This window comes from Myotis davidii, unplaced genomic scaffold, assembly GCF_000327345.1.
Source record: "Myotis davidii unplaced genomic scaffold, ASM32734v1 scaffold534, whole genome shotgun sequence".
NCBI classification, from domain to species: Eukaryota; Metazoa; Chordata; class Mammalia; order Chiroptera; family Vespertilionidae; genus Myotis; species Myotis davidii.
This window is the reverse complement of record NW_006286678.1, coordinates 1,300,793-1,317,941: the sequence shown is the minus strand read 5'-3', so window position 1 is coordinate 1,317,941 and position 17,149 is coordinate 1,300,793. Positions and strand designations below refer to the sequence as shown.

The 17,149-nt window shown below is 35.9% G+C and overlaps 1 protein-coding gene across 2 annotated transcripts in view; it reads right to left on the bottom strand.

Moving 5' to 3' along the window:
• TEX10 (testis expressed 10) overlaps positions 1 to 16,218 on the bottom strand; it is a 31,214-nt gene extending 14,996 nt beyond the window's left edge. Inside the window, exons 1-10 of one of the 2 annotated variants that reach the window (XM_015560479.1) lie at positions 16,024 to 16,218; positions 14,073 to 14,312; positions 13,600 to 13,784; positions 12,973 to 13,216; positions 10,064 to 10,176; positions 9,091 to 9,329; positions 8,223 to 8,358; positions 6,336 to 6,511; positions 4,821 to 4,998; positions 957 to 1,045 (exon numbers count right to left, since the gene is read on the bottom strand). In XM_015560479.1, coding sequence (XP_015415965.1) covers positions 957 to 1,045; positions 4,821 to 4,998; positions 6,336 to 6,511; positions 8,223 to 8,358; positions 9,091 to 9,329; positions 10,064 to 10,176; positions 12,973 to 13,216; positions 13,600 to 13,784; positions 14,073 to 14,312; positions 16,024 to 16,203 — 1,780 coding nt within the window. In that variant the 5' untranslated portion in view covers positions 16,204 to 16,218. Of the gene's footprint in view, positions 1 to 956; positions 1,046 to 4,820; positions 4,999 to 6,335; positions 6,512 to 8,222; positions 8,359 to 9,090; positions 9,330 to 10,063; positions 10,177 to 12,972; positions 13,217 to 13,599; positions 14,313 to 16,023 lie in introns of both variants that reach the window. The other variant, XM_006758429.2, reaches the window with a different exon arrangement.
• Positions 16,219 to 17,149: the final 931 nt, after the last annotated feature.

Below are 17,149 nucleotides of genomic sequence, written 5' to 3'. Positions count from 1 at the left end.
CCAATCCAGCTGGCTCAGTCCCGATCGGCTGGACCTCAGCAGCAAGTTAACCTACCAGTCGGAGCATCTACCCCCTGGTGGTCAGTGCACATCAGAGCAAGCAGTTGAGCGTCCTTAGCATATCATTAGCATATTATGCTTTGATTGGTTGAATGGATGATCAGACATAGCATATTAGGCTTTTATTATATAGGATTTATAGTTTTTATTATAAAGGATTTATCTTGCAAGATTCAGCTCATTTCCAGAACCTATCAACTTCTCTTTGGATTCTGGTAGCATATTAATTTTATGTCTCCTAATCACAAGTCTTCAAAAAAATTCAAAGAATCTCATCATCACCCAAGTATAAAACTGAAATGCTGAACGAGTACAATCATTTAAACAATAGTAACACTCACACATCTAACTTAAGACATTTCCATATTCATTTTACCAATTTTACTTTGAGGGCAAATGGAATGTAGAAACCGGCTAATCAAAATCTGATGTTCTTCCTATCAAGTTGAACATTTTGAACATGTTTAAAATGGATATTCTGTTCATCAATTTTTAAAAGTATGCAATGGGGTTTTCTCTGGCTATCTGAATAAGAGTCATGTATGTCCAATTCACTGCAAAGATAAGAATAATGTTGAAAAAATAAAGTTGAGAAATAAGACTAAGAAGAAAGTGAAAAAACAATCATAATATTCAAGTACTTCCCAAGATTTTGGTACTTGTAGTATGAGATGCAAAGATGAATCATGCATCTTCCTGCCTCAAGAGCCTGACAATGTAGGGTACAAATATTCCTTCAAAGATTTCCACTTATTAATCAATAAAATTCATTCTAAGAAACATCTTATTTATCATCCTCAAAACTTAGAACCAAACATATTCTAAACAGTTAATTTTAGAATAATCTTCATACTAGATATTTTTCTTTCCTTTACTTGGTAGGTGAATGTAGTTACCTGTAAGTGTTGAAAATAAGAAGCTGAAATAATCCACATCACTCATCAAACCGTCTTTAACTGAATATTTCCATCCAGAAAATGATGATCTACAATAAAAAATGAAAGAAATATTATCAGAAGTGACCAACTTGAAGACTCAAGAATAACACAGAATATAACCACTTTTTTCTTTTTAAAAACAAGTCTAATTTAATAGCTTAAACAAAACCTAGAGTATGTATTAATTTTTTATATAAGAGCTCAACTACCATGATATGGAAATTTCAACTTTTAACATATTTATGTAAAGTCTCATTAAAAAGCATAATTGGCCCACAGAGTATATGGTATAACTTAGAAAATTTCTACACATTTAAAAGCCATACTCTAAGGCAGGGGTCCTCAAACTTTTTAAACAGGGGGCCAGTTCACTGTCCCTCAGACCATTGGAGGGACTATAGTTTAAAAAAAAACTATGAACAAATTCCTGTGCACACTGCAGATATCTTATTTTGAAGTAAAAAAACAAAACAGGAACAAATACAATATTTGTATTTGCATGTGGCCTGCGGGCCGTAGTTTGAGGACCCCTGCTCTAAGGAGCCAAGATTAAGTTTTTTTTTTTTCCAGTAGTTTCAGCTGCTACGTATTTACTACCTGATTTTTATAAAGTCTCACCTTGCTTACTTTAAACAAGCTCCAGATTCCTACCTAAACCCAAGTATCTTAATTAGGCGAAGAATACTTACATTTAAAGCCACTCAAAGATATCTAACTATAAGTTCCCATACTTTGCAAAGCTGTAACTAGGTCTGCTTAATAGTGTAGCGACAGTATTGGAAGAGGACTCAAGGGAATATCTAAATGTAAAGCAGCTTCTCATTAAATGAGGATGATCTGGTTCCTGCTATGAGTTTAGTTTCCAGTGACTCCTTTAAAAATTCTCTTCAAGGTAAGGATAAGAAGACAGCAAATGTCAACCAGGAAATCTAGCAAAAGGCTGAGAATGGTCAGATCCAATAAGCTAAGAGTACAAATTTTATCATAGATATCTGAATAAATGTCAGACAAAATTAGGACTTTCTAACTCAACTAGAAGCACTAATTATTTTTTACTGTTAACTATTTAACTCAATGAAACTAGGAATCAATTGTGCCATCCAGTGGCTAAAAGGAGTACACATCCATTTAGGAATCTGCTTTGGACAAATGACAATAGATCACACTGTCCTTAAGACTATGATGTCCATATATACTGTTCAAGCCAGAACACGTCTGAGAGTAAAGGGATGCTATTGCTGATTAAGCTGGAACAAAAGAAATAAACTGGAACTGCTCCTCCAAGACCAGATCATATATTCACTTTACTTAAAACAAGCCAAATTTCTTAGTCCAAGAATCTCTCCTTTCTCTGAGAGATTTTTATCTAACATTTATGTTCCCCCATCCAGCTGCAAATAACTAGGGGCAGAGAGGATCTGACTGAGCAAAGTCCAGTGGAACAACACAGTATAACGGTATGAGGGGAAAGTCAAACTCAAAAAAACTCTAAATGTACGGGGGGAAAGGTAGGGGCAGCAACTCTAAGGTAACAGATAAATACCAGAAATGATTCAAGGAATATTTCAGGAAAATCCGTCTGGCAACAGTGTACAAAATAAAGGGATTGAGAAGCAAGACTATAATACTACAGGTAACAGATCATGAAAAAGTTGGCTAGTTATAGCCACGGTCAAGGACAGAAGGGGGTGTTTTGAAGAAAAAAACAAAGATTTGAAATCACCCTCAGTGTACGCTAAAAGAAACTAAGCATTATTGTTATTCTAAATCTAGAAAAAGTGATACATTGATAGTGGTATTGGCCTAAAAAAATTTAAGTCTTAATTTTGGATTATTTTTTAAAAGATTCATTTGGGCACAATACACCTATAGAAAGAGAAGTATACTAACAAATTGTGCAAATACTAAAAGGGAAACTTTAATTTGGTGGACTTCTAACGACAATCAACTTTTTAGTTATTATTAAGCCCTTTTATCATTATCTGTAAATTAACTTATTTTAAACTGTCACCACAAATCTCCACAAAAAGAAAAACTTTTGAAAACATTCTTGACAAAAGTTAAACATAATTGATGTTTATAAAAACAATATTCCTCCTAAAGAGAATAAATTTCAAAGGGAAGTGTTCAAAAGGTGGTTTTAACTGAATGTTAAAACAGACCCTTCATTAGTTATATCAAAGGAACAGAGTGCCCTCTACTGGAAGTCAATAAACACAAAATAAATAAAAATACACTTAATTACACTCAAATAAAAAAACACTTAATTTTTTTAAAGGCCTAGCATTAAATAATTGCTTACACTAGGCTAAGAGTAGGGTTTTTAAAATTTCTAACAAAAAAAACACACAAGAAACTAATAAATGTTTAAAATACTTAAAAGTAAGACCAAATCTCTCTCTAATGCAGATGTACACAGAAGAAATAAACCTTGAATATTCACATATAAACAACATGTTGCAAATAGCTCTCTTCTGCTAAAAGGAAACATTATCATCAGTTATGCAGCAAACTCTGGAGAACTGGATTCAAATATATGTCCTAAACTGGTATGAAAAGCCTGGCAAAGAAAGGTAGTCTACCAAACAGTGAGATACTCCTGTTCAGCTGGGATAGGGGATCTGTACAAAAAGCCACAAGGAAACTAGTCTTTAAACTTTACAGCTATGGCCTAAATTTCAATTTCTTTCTGCCTAAAAGCATATCAGACCCTGACCATGAGCCACAAACAGTAATAAATATTTCTGAGTCCTAAAATACCATGCCTGATGATACCAACATGAAGCGGTTAAGGCTTCTTTGAACACACACGATATGAAACATTACTTATAAAACTTTCAGAGTAAAATGTTAATGCCACTGTGGAAAATAGCATGGCAGTTTCTTGAAAAATGAAACAATTACCATATGACTCAGCAATACACTTCTGGGTATATAGCCAGTAGAATTAGAAGGACTAAAACAAGTATCTATACACCAATGTTTATAGCAGCATTATTCACAATAGCCAAAAGGTAGAAACAACCAATGTCCAACAACAGATGAAGAGATAAACAAAATGTAGTGTATAAGCACAAAGGAGTATCATTAAGCCTTAAAAAGGAAGGAAATTCTGACACATGCTACCACATGGATAAACCTTGAAGAGTTATGCTGAGTGAAATATGCAAGACACAAAAGGACAAATATTTTATGATTCCTTACATAAGGTAACCAGAATAATCAAAATCATCAAGATAGAATAGTGGTTACCAGTGGTGGGGAGAGGGCAGGGTAGAGGAGTTATATAATGGACACAGAGTTTTAGTTTAGGTTGATGAAAAAAATCTGGAGACATATAGTGGTCCTGGTTACACAACAATCTAAATGTAGTTAATGCCACTGTTAAGTTGTTTGTCTTTTAATATATTTTTATTGATTTCAGAGAGGAAAGGAGAGGGAAAGATAGAAACATCAGTGATGAGAGAAAATCACTGACCGGCTGCCTCCTGCATGCCCCCTACTGGAGATCAAGCCCACAACCCAGGCATGTGCCCTGGAAATCGAGCCATGACTTCCTGGTTCATAGGTCAACACTCAACCACTGAGTAACACCGGCTGAGTACCACTGTAAACCCTTACTACATGGTTTTGATCATTTCAGCCCTTATTCCAATCTAGCTATAGAAATCACTAAACAACTTGAAACAGTCTTACTCTAGTGAACTTTATCTAAAAATAACAATGTAGTTTAATTGCTGCATTAAGAGCAAATGAAGGTAGTAGCAATGTTCAGAGGGAAAAGATTATACATTTAAAATACAGCTCACTTGAGCATGTTACCTCATGTGCAGTATCCCGATAAGCATGGCAGCCAAACTTGAACTGAGCCTTCCCATAATACAGCAACGACTTAACTGAGAAAGCAAATCAGCAGGTAGACTGGGTAGAAAATATATAAGCTGGACCAAACACTGCTGAGACTCTGCTGGGAGAACCACGACAGTGCCTTCTTGTGGATCTAGTGGGACAGATGGACACGTTAAATTCAACTATTAAGATGTACAAAGCAGAGATTAAATTAATAAAGAAGACTGATTATTTTTACTTATGCTAAATTCCAACATATCAATTACATGAAAAAGTTTCATCATAAAACATGATTGCTTAAGCTATTTTCTAAAGTAAAACATTGAACACAGCCATTATTCATTTAAAGATACGTTTGTTTAACACTGCAATAATTTCATAACATCCAAGTTTGTCTTGTTTGAATTAAGAACTTTCATGGGGGTAAAGGGACTGGATACAAAGCAAAAGAGTAAAAAACAAGCACTTTTGCTAAACAGTGACAATTACAGTATAAATCTAACCTGAAGCAAAAGACCTATTTGTGTGTGCATATACATGTACACACATACACACACATACACACACACACACACACACACACTCCTACATATAAGCAGTACTGAAAACAGATTTTAAAATATACCCACAAAAGGTGGAAACCAAATGTCCTTCACTTAATGAATGGATAAATATAAGTGGTATACCCATTAAATGCAATACTACTTAGCAATAAAGAAATAAAATACTGAAATATGCTTCTTCAACATGAATGAATCCTAAAAACACTCTAAGAAGCCAGACTCAAAAGGCCCCATATTGCATAATTCCATTTAGAAGAAATGTCCAGAACAGGCAAATCCAGAGACAGAAATATAGATTAGTGTTTGCCAGGAGCTGGGAAAAGTGAGAATGGGAAGGGTCTACCAATGAGTAGTTTCTTTTGGAGGTGATAAAAATATTCTAGAATTAGATAGCGATGATGTTTGCACAACCTTGGGGATATATTTTTTAAAAATTTCTGAACCGTACATTATAAAATGGCAAATTTTATGGTATGTGAATTACATCTCAAGAACAAATGTAAATTATATATATATATGTGTGTATATATATATATATATGTATATAATATATATATAGCATCAGCCTGCAGACTGAAGGGTCCCGGGTTCGATTCTGGCCAAGGGCACATGCCTGGGTTGCGGCTCCATCCCGAGTGGGGGATGTTGCGGGAGGCAGCCCATCAATGATTCTCTCTCATCACTGATGTTTCTATCTCTCTCCTTCTCTCTTCCTCTCTGAAATCAATAAAGAAATATATATATTTTTAAAAAAAGGAAAATTAATTTACTATGTGATGGTTGATTTTGTTTGGGTAATTTAATCATGGCACAAGTAACCTACAATAATTTAAAGGAAAGGCAAACCTAAAGAGCTTCCCTTAGAAACTTCTTTTCTAAATCACGACGTACCAATGATCACCTATCCAGTTAAGCAGACTCTTACCATAGATTCGGAGAGCCGTAGCTTGTAAACTTTTTAGTAATTCTTTATTTGCTCGTGCTGCAGCAGTCTGGATGATATCAATAAGCTGTGTTGAGAGTTCAGGGTTTCGAGAGCCAAGATGAGCAAGTTGCAATGGTAAACCAGCCAGCCAACGGGATAACACTTTACTACGATATCTAAGAAAGGCCAAGGAAGAACAAAATAAAGTATAATTTGAAAGAAAAGGAACATAAATTTAAACAACAAAAAAAATTTCAATTTAAATAAACCATAAAGTGACAAGTCATCTACAATAATACATTCACTCATTTATACATTTGAGAGCCTATGAGATCACCAGCATCATTTACTTAGTGGCAGCATTTTCTAGGTTTTACCCACTAGGTTTGGAGCACTAAATTATCGACCCATGAACCAAGAGGCCATTGGTTTGATTCCTGGTCTGGGCTCATGCTTGGGTTGTGGGCCCAGTCTTCAGTAGGGGGGTGTGCAGGAGAGAAACGATCAATGATTCTCTCTCTTTTGATGCTTCTATCCTTCTCACCCTCTCCCTCTCTCTGAAATCAATAAAAACATTAACATGTAACTATTTATCCTAAGTAGTGTTAATTATTGCACTATATTAAATTACTGATGCAATGTAGGGTGCCCCTGCACTAAATGGCTTTGAACTTGTGTTAGTTCAGTTCTTTAGTATACTTGCTAAAACTCTAATGCAGTGGTTCTCAACCTTCTGGCCTTTAAATACAGTTCCTCATGATGTGACCCAACCATAAAATTATTTTCATTGCTACTTCATAACTGTAATGTTGCTGCTGTTATGAATCCTAGTGTAAATATCTGATATGCAGGATGGTCTTAGGCGACCCCTGTGAAAGGGTGTTTCGACCGCCAAAGGGGTCGCGACCCACAGGTTGAGAACTGCTGCTCTAATGTCTCCATTAATCACAGCAATCACTTTTGCTGACTCCAAAAAACTTAGTGATTTAAGCATGACTTCTGATATCACAGACCTGAATTTAAAATCTCAGCTATCTCTACTACCCATTAGTTGACTGACAACCACCTATTTATTTAACCTAAGCTTGTTTCCTTCTGTAAAATGAGAGGAACAGTATCTACCCTTCATAGTAGTACTATGAGAATTATTCAGAAAAATTATGAAGAGTGTTTGGCTTATAGTAAATGATTCAAATATATTCTAACAACTCCCTACACTGAACTAGGTATCCCAAATCTCTACCTTCCAGCCAACATCTCTTCCAGGCTGTCCCAAATAAACATCAAATTCACCATATCAAGAAATTAATTCCTTAGTTCCACTCTTCTACTGTCTGTCTCAATTGATAGCACCAAACTAAGCCAGAAACTCATCTCTATTGCCCTCATTCTTTTCTTTTTACATTTTTATTGATTTCAGAGAGAAAGAGAGAGAGGGAGAGAGATAGAAACATCAATAATGAGAGAGAATCATTGATTGGCTGTCTCCTGCACGTCCCACACTGGAGATCGAGCCCACAGCTCGGGCATTTACCCTGACCGGGTAATCGAACTATGACCTCCTGGTTCATAGGCTGATGCTCAACCAACTGAGCCATGCTGACCAGGGCTCAATCTCCATAATTTTTATGAGAAGCAAAGAAAGGCTGAGGCTGCTGTAGGTTGTTCCAACTATCCTTTAGTTATAAGCAGACATACTCAAAGAGGCTTTTATCTGCTCAGTTATGTGTATAAAGATTACTGGCACTATTCTATATGCTTCTTCATAAAATTATATATCATTTCTTAAACATAACCATCTAGAATTTAATCACCCTATCATCTTATTTAAATAAACTACAAAATAACTCAGTGTAAAAAAGAAAGGCAAAGTAAATGAAACTTTACCTGAATCTGTAAGATCTCAGTTCTTCCTTTTGATAGATTTTACTGAAAAACTTCAGTAACAAAGTGCGAACTGGAAGGATAAGGCCTCTCTGTTGATACAATGTATAAACTGCCTTGATGAGAGACTCTGTAGCCTCTAAAAACAGAAAAAAACAACTACTTATGAATCAAAAATATCTGGTCATCAGCCCCCAAATTCCTTTAAAAGCACAGAGGACAGTTTTCTTTATTCCTATAACAAAGCAGATCTTAGCCACAAACTGATGACTATCATTGAAGTCCTATAGCAATGGCCTAATTTAAAAGTCAAACCTACCAGAAATTACAGTATAAACTTTCCTAAGGGAAACAAACCTAAGTAGAGATAACAAAAGCAGGATATTAGAAAGGTGACTAAGATGAAAACCAAATGGGAAAGCTTTTTGAATGAGAAAATTAGTTAGTCACACTAAAAACTGACAAAGTGATGTAACTTCAAGCTAGAAGAAATGTAGAGAAAGGCAGGATTCATTCTATAAGAAAAAAAGGAAAAAGCTCTCAAATTCTAATCCAACTACATCAGAAGAGTATTTCTTCATTAGGCTCGATGGCATGTCCTCTTAATAATATCTACCTCCTTTTACACCAATTCTGTAATCTATTAGAAATAGTATCAATTTGCTTTAGGAAGGGACCTATCCATTAAGAAAGGGATGCCCTGGGCCATAAACAATTTCAGTGTTTAAGTAGATAATCCTTTATAATGATGCCAGCTACCTTTTATAGCTTGAATGTAATTAACTTGACTACATGGAATATTTAAAAGTTATCAATTCAAATAGCATGCATAAGATCTCCTCTCACATAAAGATAAAGCAGCATCACCCACCTCTGTTTGGTTGTATCTGCATTAACCTCCAGGATACCCCAAGCAACCTGTTCAGCTGCTTACTATTTAGCCTAGAGCCATCTTCAAGGGTCTCTGTCACAAATTTTCTTATCATTTCTATCCAATAGGAATCCTTCTGCAAAGTTGAGGCATTTGCCAGAGAGACCATGATATCAGATAGTGTTAAATTCAGTAAGAGATGGTCTACATTATTGGAGAGAATCGTGCAATGCTTGATGCTAAAAACAAAGACACATCAATTAAGTTTGGTGTCTACCATGCCTACACTTCACTTACAATCCTTAAATAATCTATCAATGAGTCAAAGAAAACTATTTTTTTCCAATATCACTCTTTCTTCAGGCTACTGTTACTGATAACATTAATATTAGTTTTATTACCAGTTTCCTCATGTATAAATGGAAGAACTATATGACCTTTAAAATACTCTCTTGCTTAGAGATAATTACATAGTGTCTCCCCCAAATAAGGCATCCACCTCAGCAAATTTTATTAAATTCATATTTATATCGTTTTCTATTTGACCCCAGCTACCACAAAACATTCACTTTACAGATTTAAAAAATAAAAAACTTGAAGTTCATAGACTTAAAGTGACTTATTCAAGATCAGCTGAACTACTGCTACTTTTATTTCATACATACACACACAAATATATATATGGCTAATATGCAAAGTAACCCGAAGAGTTCGACCGGGAGTTTGGTCACTTGCTATGATGTGCGCTGACCACCAGGGGGCGGTGCAGAACGAAAGATGGCCACCCTCCTCCCCTCCCCCCGCCATGGCCCTGATTGCCGGCCAGGCCTAGGGACCCTACCCGTGCACCGGGCCTCTAGTTTAGATATAAACACCTCACAGTGTAGAAAGTTCAAGTTTAAGGCTAATTATTTCCTCATCATTCAGGTGAAGCAACTGTTCAAGTCTGTATAGTGGTAAAGAATCACAATACCTTTTATTTGTTTCTTTCTTTCTGTGCTTGGTTATTTCTTTTAAGGCATATGGAAAATGACTCATAAAATGGTGTTTGAAATCTGTAAGATAATTCTTTCGAAGCCAAGACTCCTATTAAAATGAGCAAAGATTAGAAAACTTACTAAAAACAATAATTATAAATAACCAATAAAACTGTAAACAGAAATCTGACAACCTGTCAATATTCAACTATAAATTAACCATTAAAATACACCTTCTGGCCCAGCTGGTGTGGCTCAGTGTTGAGTATCGACCTATAAACCAGGAGGTTATGGTTTGATTCCTGGTCAGGGCACCATGCCCAGCTTGTGGGTTCAATCTCTAGTAGGGGGCTTGCAGGAGGCAGCCAATCAATGATTCTCTCGTCTTTGGTGTTTCTCTCTCTCTCTTCCTCTCTGAAATCAATACAAACATTTTTTAAAAATACAGCTTCTGTTCATGATATATGTAAATAAATTTAAAAATCAGAATAAACTGTTAGAGCATCCAGTTTTCACCCACAGATCTTTAGGTGTTTATTAATTATTTTTACTTGAATTTTATCTACTGTTTAAGAGGAGAAGGGAAAGAATAAAGATTGAAGAAAACCCTGAACTTGAACCATTAATGCAATATTTATAAAATACCTTCGTCTTCTACCTAGTGTTTTATTTATAACATAACACTATTTCCCATCAATTTCATTATTTCCCATTAAAAGTAATCATCACTAATTCTTCAGCAGTATTTGTGAATGTACCATTCATTCTTTCCTACCTGAAACACTGTCTTATTCCAGATTACAACACTTTTTCCCTCCTACCCAGAGGACCAACCATTCCATTTTGCCAGACTGAGGGGTTTCTTGGGATGTGGGACTTGAGGTGCTAAAATAGCTGGTCACCATATAGCTCCTTAGTGTCCTTCACTAGATTCTTCTCTTTTTCCTGACCTATAAATGTAGTCCCAACATCTCCTCTTGGACTTCTAATAGGCATCTTAAATCTAACATGAATAAACTGAACTCTTTGCCCGTTCCCCAGCGGCCACACTATCATTTGGCTATGCATCATCCTTGCTCTTTTCGTTCTGCTGGCTTTACCAGAACCTAGATGCTTCTCATCATTTCAACCACTAGATACCATTCTACTCCAAGCCACTTTATCTCCCACCTAGTTCACAATAGCCTCCTCCTAACTGCTCTCCCTGCTTTTCCTGTTGCCTCACGTTAGTTCTCCACAAAGCAGCCAGGGCGACCTTATAAAACATAAAAATTCAGACTGTGTCACTCCCTTACTCAAAACCCTGCAATGTCTTTTCACCACCCTCAGGTTAAAATCCAAACTCCTCACCATGGACCGCATGGTCTCACGTGATCTGGCCACTGTCATTATTTCTCCCTCATCGTCTACCATTCTCCCAGTACCTTACATACACAGCCCTTCCTGCCAATCCTCATCAACTTGTTCTCACTTCAGGCCTTTGCCCTTGCTGTTCCGTATGCTCAGAAGGTTCTTCCCACAGGTCTTCACAAGACTTGCTCCTTCACTTCATTCAGTGGCACTTCCTGACTCCCTATTTTAAACAGCCCCCCCCTCCCCCGTTCCAGCACATATTCGCTCCCCTGCTTTACTTTCTTTTCCTAGTACTGCCATTATATGTTTGTTTACCATCTATCAACCCAACCAGAAGGTAAGTACTGTGGAGGCAAGCACTTTGTCAGTCATGTTTATCTCTGTACTCCCAGAGCCTAGACTAGCACCTAGCTCACTGTAGAGCATTGCTGTTCAACAGACCTTTCTGCAATGATGGAACTATTCCTGATGTGTTGCCCAAAATAGTAGCCACTAGCCACATGTAACTACTGAACACTTGAAATATAGGCAGTGTGACTGAGGGCCTGAATTTTAACTAATTTAAACAGCCACATTTATAGATACTCAATAAATCTGATAAATTATTACGCCCGACTGTTCTTCACAAATTCTAACCCTTGTGGGAAAAAGACAATAGCAATGAGACCTAGAGACAAAAAGTAGCAAGCATTAAAATACAAAATTAAGACACAACCAAATTTCTATAGTGTGTGATTATAATACTGACTCTGAGACTTGGAATTCCCTTGGGTTAATTTCACTCACACTACACCTGCACGTACAGCCGACCTACAATAAAGGTAACGTTTAGAGATGTTTTCTGACCTTACATCCTTTATCAAGATAAAATCGTATACACTCAGCAAGTTCATGTGTAGCTTCTTCTCTAAAACATAAGTACTACAAAAATAACTCAGGGACGGTTATAAGATCTTTAGTGTGATCCATTTCTACTAAACTAACTTGGCAATGTGGCACAAACCAGAAAACACTACTTAATCAGCAATTTTTTATCCCTAGAAGTGGCCACCAGGTACTAGAAGGTTCCTACATAATCAATCTGCCATAAGCAATAAATTGTAACCCCACTGTGAATTACACCTAATGAAAATAAGCATAATAAAACTTATGCATTTCACTTTAAAAAATTTTAATATTCAGGTAACGCTCTCACAAAGTTGTTGTTTGGAGCAAAAGTAAGAAGAGAGATTACAATTAAACCCTAAGCATTTTTTGGAAAATGTGTAATTCCCCTTGCCAGGTGGCTCAGTTGGTTGGAGCATCACCAACCCTGTACACCAAAAAGTTTCAGGTTCAGTTCCCTATCAGGGTGCGTATGTTAGGCATCCGATGTTTTTCTTGTTCTCTCTCTCCCTCCCCCTCCTCTCTAAAATCAATAAACATATCCTCAGGCAAGGATTTAAAAAGAAAAGAAAATGCATAACCTATCAGTGGTAATATGCTAGTATCTAATCTGCCCATTTATGGTAAAAGGTATTACTAAGAAAACAAAGAACCCGTTAGTTCTCACCAATTTGTGGTTTTCATCATGTTGCTTAGAAAGTTTCCACAGAAGGGAAATAATATTAAGAACTTGCTGCATAACCTGCAGTGGTTCTCGTTCTACACCATTTCCAACCGAAGTAGCTAGCTGCGGAGGAACAGCTTCAATCCAGCACTCGATCAGCAATGGAATTATTATCTCAATAAATCCTTTCAAGTTTTCAGTAGATGACAAGCCTTCATCCGCACTGCCTAGTCCTCCAATCAGGTTCCTAATAAAGAAGGATAAGAATGAAAAATATTTAATGATTAAAAATTATTCCTTGCTTAATGTAAATCTTAAATATAAAGTACCAGTAAAACAAAGAACCATGATATTGATCAATTAGATTGATCAAGACTACTAAGAAAAATAAAATTCTAAGATGACAAAGCCAAGAGGCTATCAAGCTTTACTTCTCATTAGGCTTTGCTAAAAATGAATAAATTAATACTTTCAAATGACGCCTCCCATGAGTAAATAAAACCAAATCATGAGTAACTATTATAAAAACTATGAAAGACAATTGCATGTCTTCCCACCATTAGCCATCAATTGTCAGCAGTTATAATTCAATATAGGAAAACTGAGTGTGGACATAACTGAAATCCTTACCGTAGCCTGAACTGTGAACTGACATTTGGCTGTGAACCCCCATTTTCATAAACCTGGATGTGTTGCTGGTCGTTGGCATGTTCCTTCCAGTTGATAAAAATGGAGTTGCTAGTGGCATGGGGATTTTCTTTTTGTTCCTGAAGTCCTTCACTTTCTCTCAACCTACTGGATCCATCTGCCAAGGCCTGAAGGAATTTACTGAGTCTCACTAAGACTTTCAGCCTCCACTGCTGAGAAGTGAGTCTCCGATTAGGGTTTACAGAAAGTATCCAGGACTGGGATCTGTCTCTATTTACCAATCCTTTGGACAGCTGCTGATGAGAAATAAGTTCTACAAAATTCTTAAGCAATATACTGCTACGGCCAGTAATTAGAGCTGGGTACTCTTCCAGCAGAATGTCCAAAACTTTTAGAGAGTCCTCCTGAATTCCTTCAGTAATGTGAGTCATGGCACTAGAGAGATGGGCACTTACCAAAGGAAAAAATGGAGAAATTTGTTCAGCTCGTATTTTGGGGGCCAGGAATTGAAGAAGTTGAACTGCTGCTAATCGTACATTAGCATCTTTATCTGTAAACACAGCAGTAACTTCACTTAATATGTTTGAAAGGTGTGCATCAATTATAAATGGGTATTGAGATAAAAGGTCTTTAAGTCCAAGAAGAGCACTTTGTTTAACCCCAGCATTATAGTGATGCATCTGTGATAGCAAATCCTATAAAAAAAATAAAAAAACACAGGTTTTAGGTATACACACACACATATATATATGCATTATATTATTTTCAAATAAACATGCTATCTAAAACTATACTGATAAACTGACACTTCTTGGGGAAACTGCTTCAGTAAGTATTTCTAAATAACACTTAGCTTCTATTAAGATCAGAAACAGTTTTATCTTTAAACTAGTTCTAGCCTAATAAAAATATTACATAATTTTTGGTGAGAATTTTCTTTTTGAAAATAACCTGCATGCAGACTTAGGCACACTATCATCACCACCATGTAAAGACCTACTATGTACTGAACTTACGCTGGGTGCATTCTCATACTCTTAATTTAACAGGCCCTTTCTATTTTAAGTGGTTTTTCAGGGTATATATGTATTTTATTCATATTATAACATCTGACAATTTTCTCTGTGGAATAATTTACATAATCTGTGAAAAAAACATGACTTTGAATACCTTTTTGATATTATTTAATCTTTGGAGCTTAAAAGCAAAACTAGAAAACACATATCATCTCAAAGACTTGTTCACCAATATTCGTAAAAGCATTTTTCATAACAGTCAAAAAGTGGGACCAATCAAATGTCTATCAACGTTAGGAAAATGTAATATAACCATGCACTAGAATATTATTTGACAACACAAAAGAATTAAGTACTGCTCTGATATGCTATAATAAGAGTGAATCTCATAAATATGCTAATTAAAAGACCAATTACAAAAGACCTGGTATTGTATGATTCCTTTTCTTTAAAATGCCCAGAAGAAGCAAATCTATACAAATAGAAAGTGGATAGGTGGCTGCCTAGGGCTAGAGGGAAGTAACAAGAATGATTTTATAAGAGTATGTATAGCATTTCTTTCTGAAGTGATAAAAAATGTTTTAAAATTAGATTATCATTGAGAGCATAATTGTAATATTTTTAAAACCACTGAATTGTCATCCTGGCTGGTTTGGCTCAGTGGATAGAGTGCCAGCCTGTGGACTGAAGGGTCCCGAGTTCAATTCCAGTCAAAGGCGCATGCCCGGGTTGCGGGCTCAATCTCCAGTGGGGGGCGTGCAGGGGGCAGCTGATCAATGGTTCTCTCTCATCATTGATATTTCCATCTCTCTCTCCCTCTCCCTTCCTCTCTGAAATCAATAAAAATATATATATATATATAAAAAACAACAACACTGAATTGTCATCGTAAATGGGTGAAATTTATTATGTATATATTACATTTCAATAAAGCTATTAAATTTTTAAGTAAAACTATTGCTCAAACTTCAATTAACTTCACACATTTATTATGAACCTATAAGCTGTGTTATAAGCATTCAAAAAATGAGCAAGACAGAAGCTTATCTCAATGTGCTATAAAAAATAGCTTGGACAATAAAACCGCTTGAAAACCGAAACATCAAAAACTTGACATATCAAGAAAAAAACACAAGGTATTTCCAGATGACATATTAAATCATCAACTAAGTATACAAGGGAGAAATTGATCACTGCGGATTTAGTTGAGCAAATCTTTCTGGGGGAGGTGGGAAAACTGCAGTGGCAATACCAGACCAGGGTAACAGATGAACTCCAAACTTCAGCCATCAATAAGCCCTAAGAGTTAAAACAACTTCTCACAAAAACATAACTTTCTAGGTGATTTCAAAAAAAATCTAATTTTATGAAAATAATATTTATGATTTACCTTTATGTTAAGTTTTCTATTGTTTGTTGGAAGTATTCCATCCTCTTTGAGTTGCTCAGGCAGATGTATAGTCTTCGTTTTAAAGTTTGTAACAGTAGCATTTTCTAACTTGGGCTTCTTTTTACCAACTTTTAGTTTTACTTTTTGAAAATCATCTTGACGTTTTCTTTTTTTGGTCATTCTTGAGTGCTATAATGAAAAGAATTAATTAAAAAATGATGGATAAAGACAAAATAAACTATGAAAGAACAAAGGTATTTTTCAACATTTACATTATCATTTATACCAAAGATAATCAAGAATCAAGGCCAACAGTGAGTATACCAAAGGATCAAAATATTAAATGGAAAATACCTTTATGAAGTAGCAATAAAAAAAATTTTAATTTAGCTAGGAGACCTGTAAAGAGAAGCCATTAACAATAAGGCAACCGGCTTGCCCCTGATTGGTCAAGGTTTTTTTTAGCCATTGAACCTTCTGTAAAGCAATGTGCTAAATGGAAACTTTTTGAAATTTTCTATGGGGATGTGGAGGGTAAGGGATGAGAGAATGGGCTGGAAAGCAGCACAGAGTTCCTAAGATATCTTGAATCTACTCTGAATCTTAGCAAAACAAAGCCAAGTTTGGAAACAAAAGTTATTATTTAATGAAGCCTGTAATGGGAAAAGTTTCATGAACCTAAATTGGGTCCTTGAAAAATGGCTAAGATACTGGTATGCAGCAAGGAGAGTTAATGAGCATTTCATGAGCAAAGAAAATGGTATAGATCAGGAGTAGGGGATAAGCCTGATATAGGCAAAAAAATGAAGATACCAGCATTTTGAACCCCGGGGAAAGTTCATACTAGACATAATCAGAAAATAGTATCCAAAAGACAGGATGAAAAACAGTATAAAAGGAAATAAATAACAGAGGGATAAGGAACAAGCCCAATTAGGCCACTATTATAATAAATCAGACAGGACCATGTCATGCTGACCTCCCCCTCTTCACCACATTCTTTCAACTTATATCCAAACCTTACCACTTACACACACAATCTTTCATCTGTGCTTCCTACCCCCATTCCCCCGGCACTTCTTCCACTCTTTATCTCTAACCTAGACTGTTCAAGAGTTTTCCCACA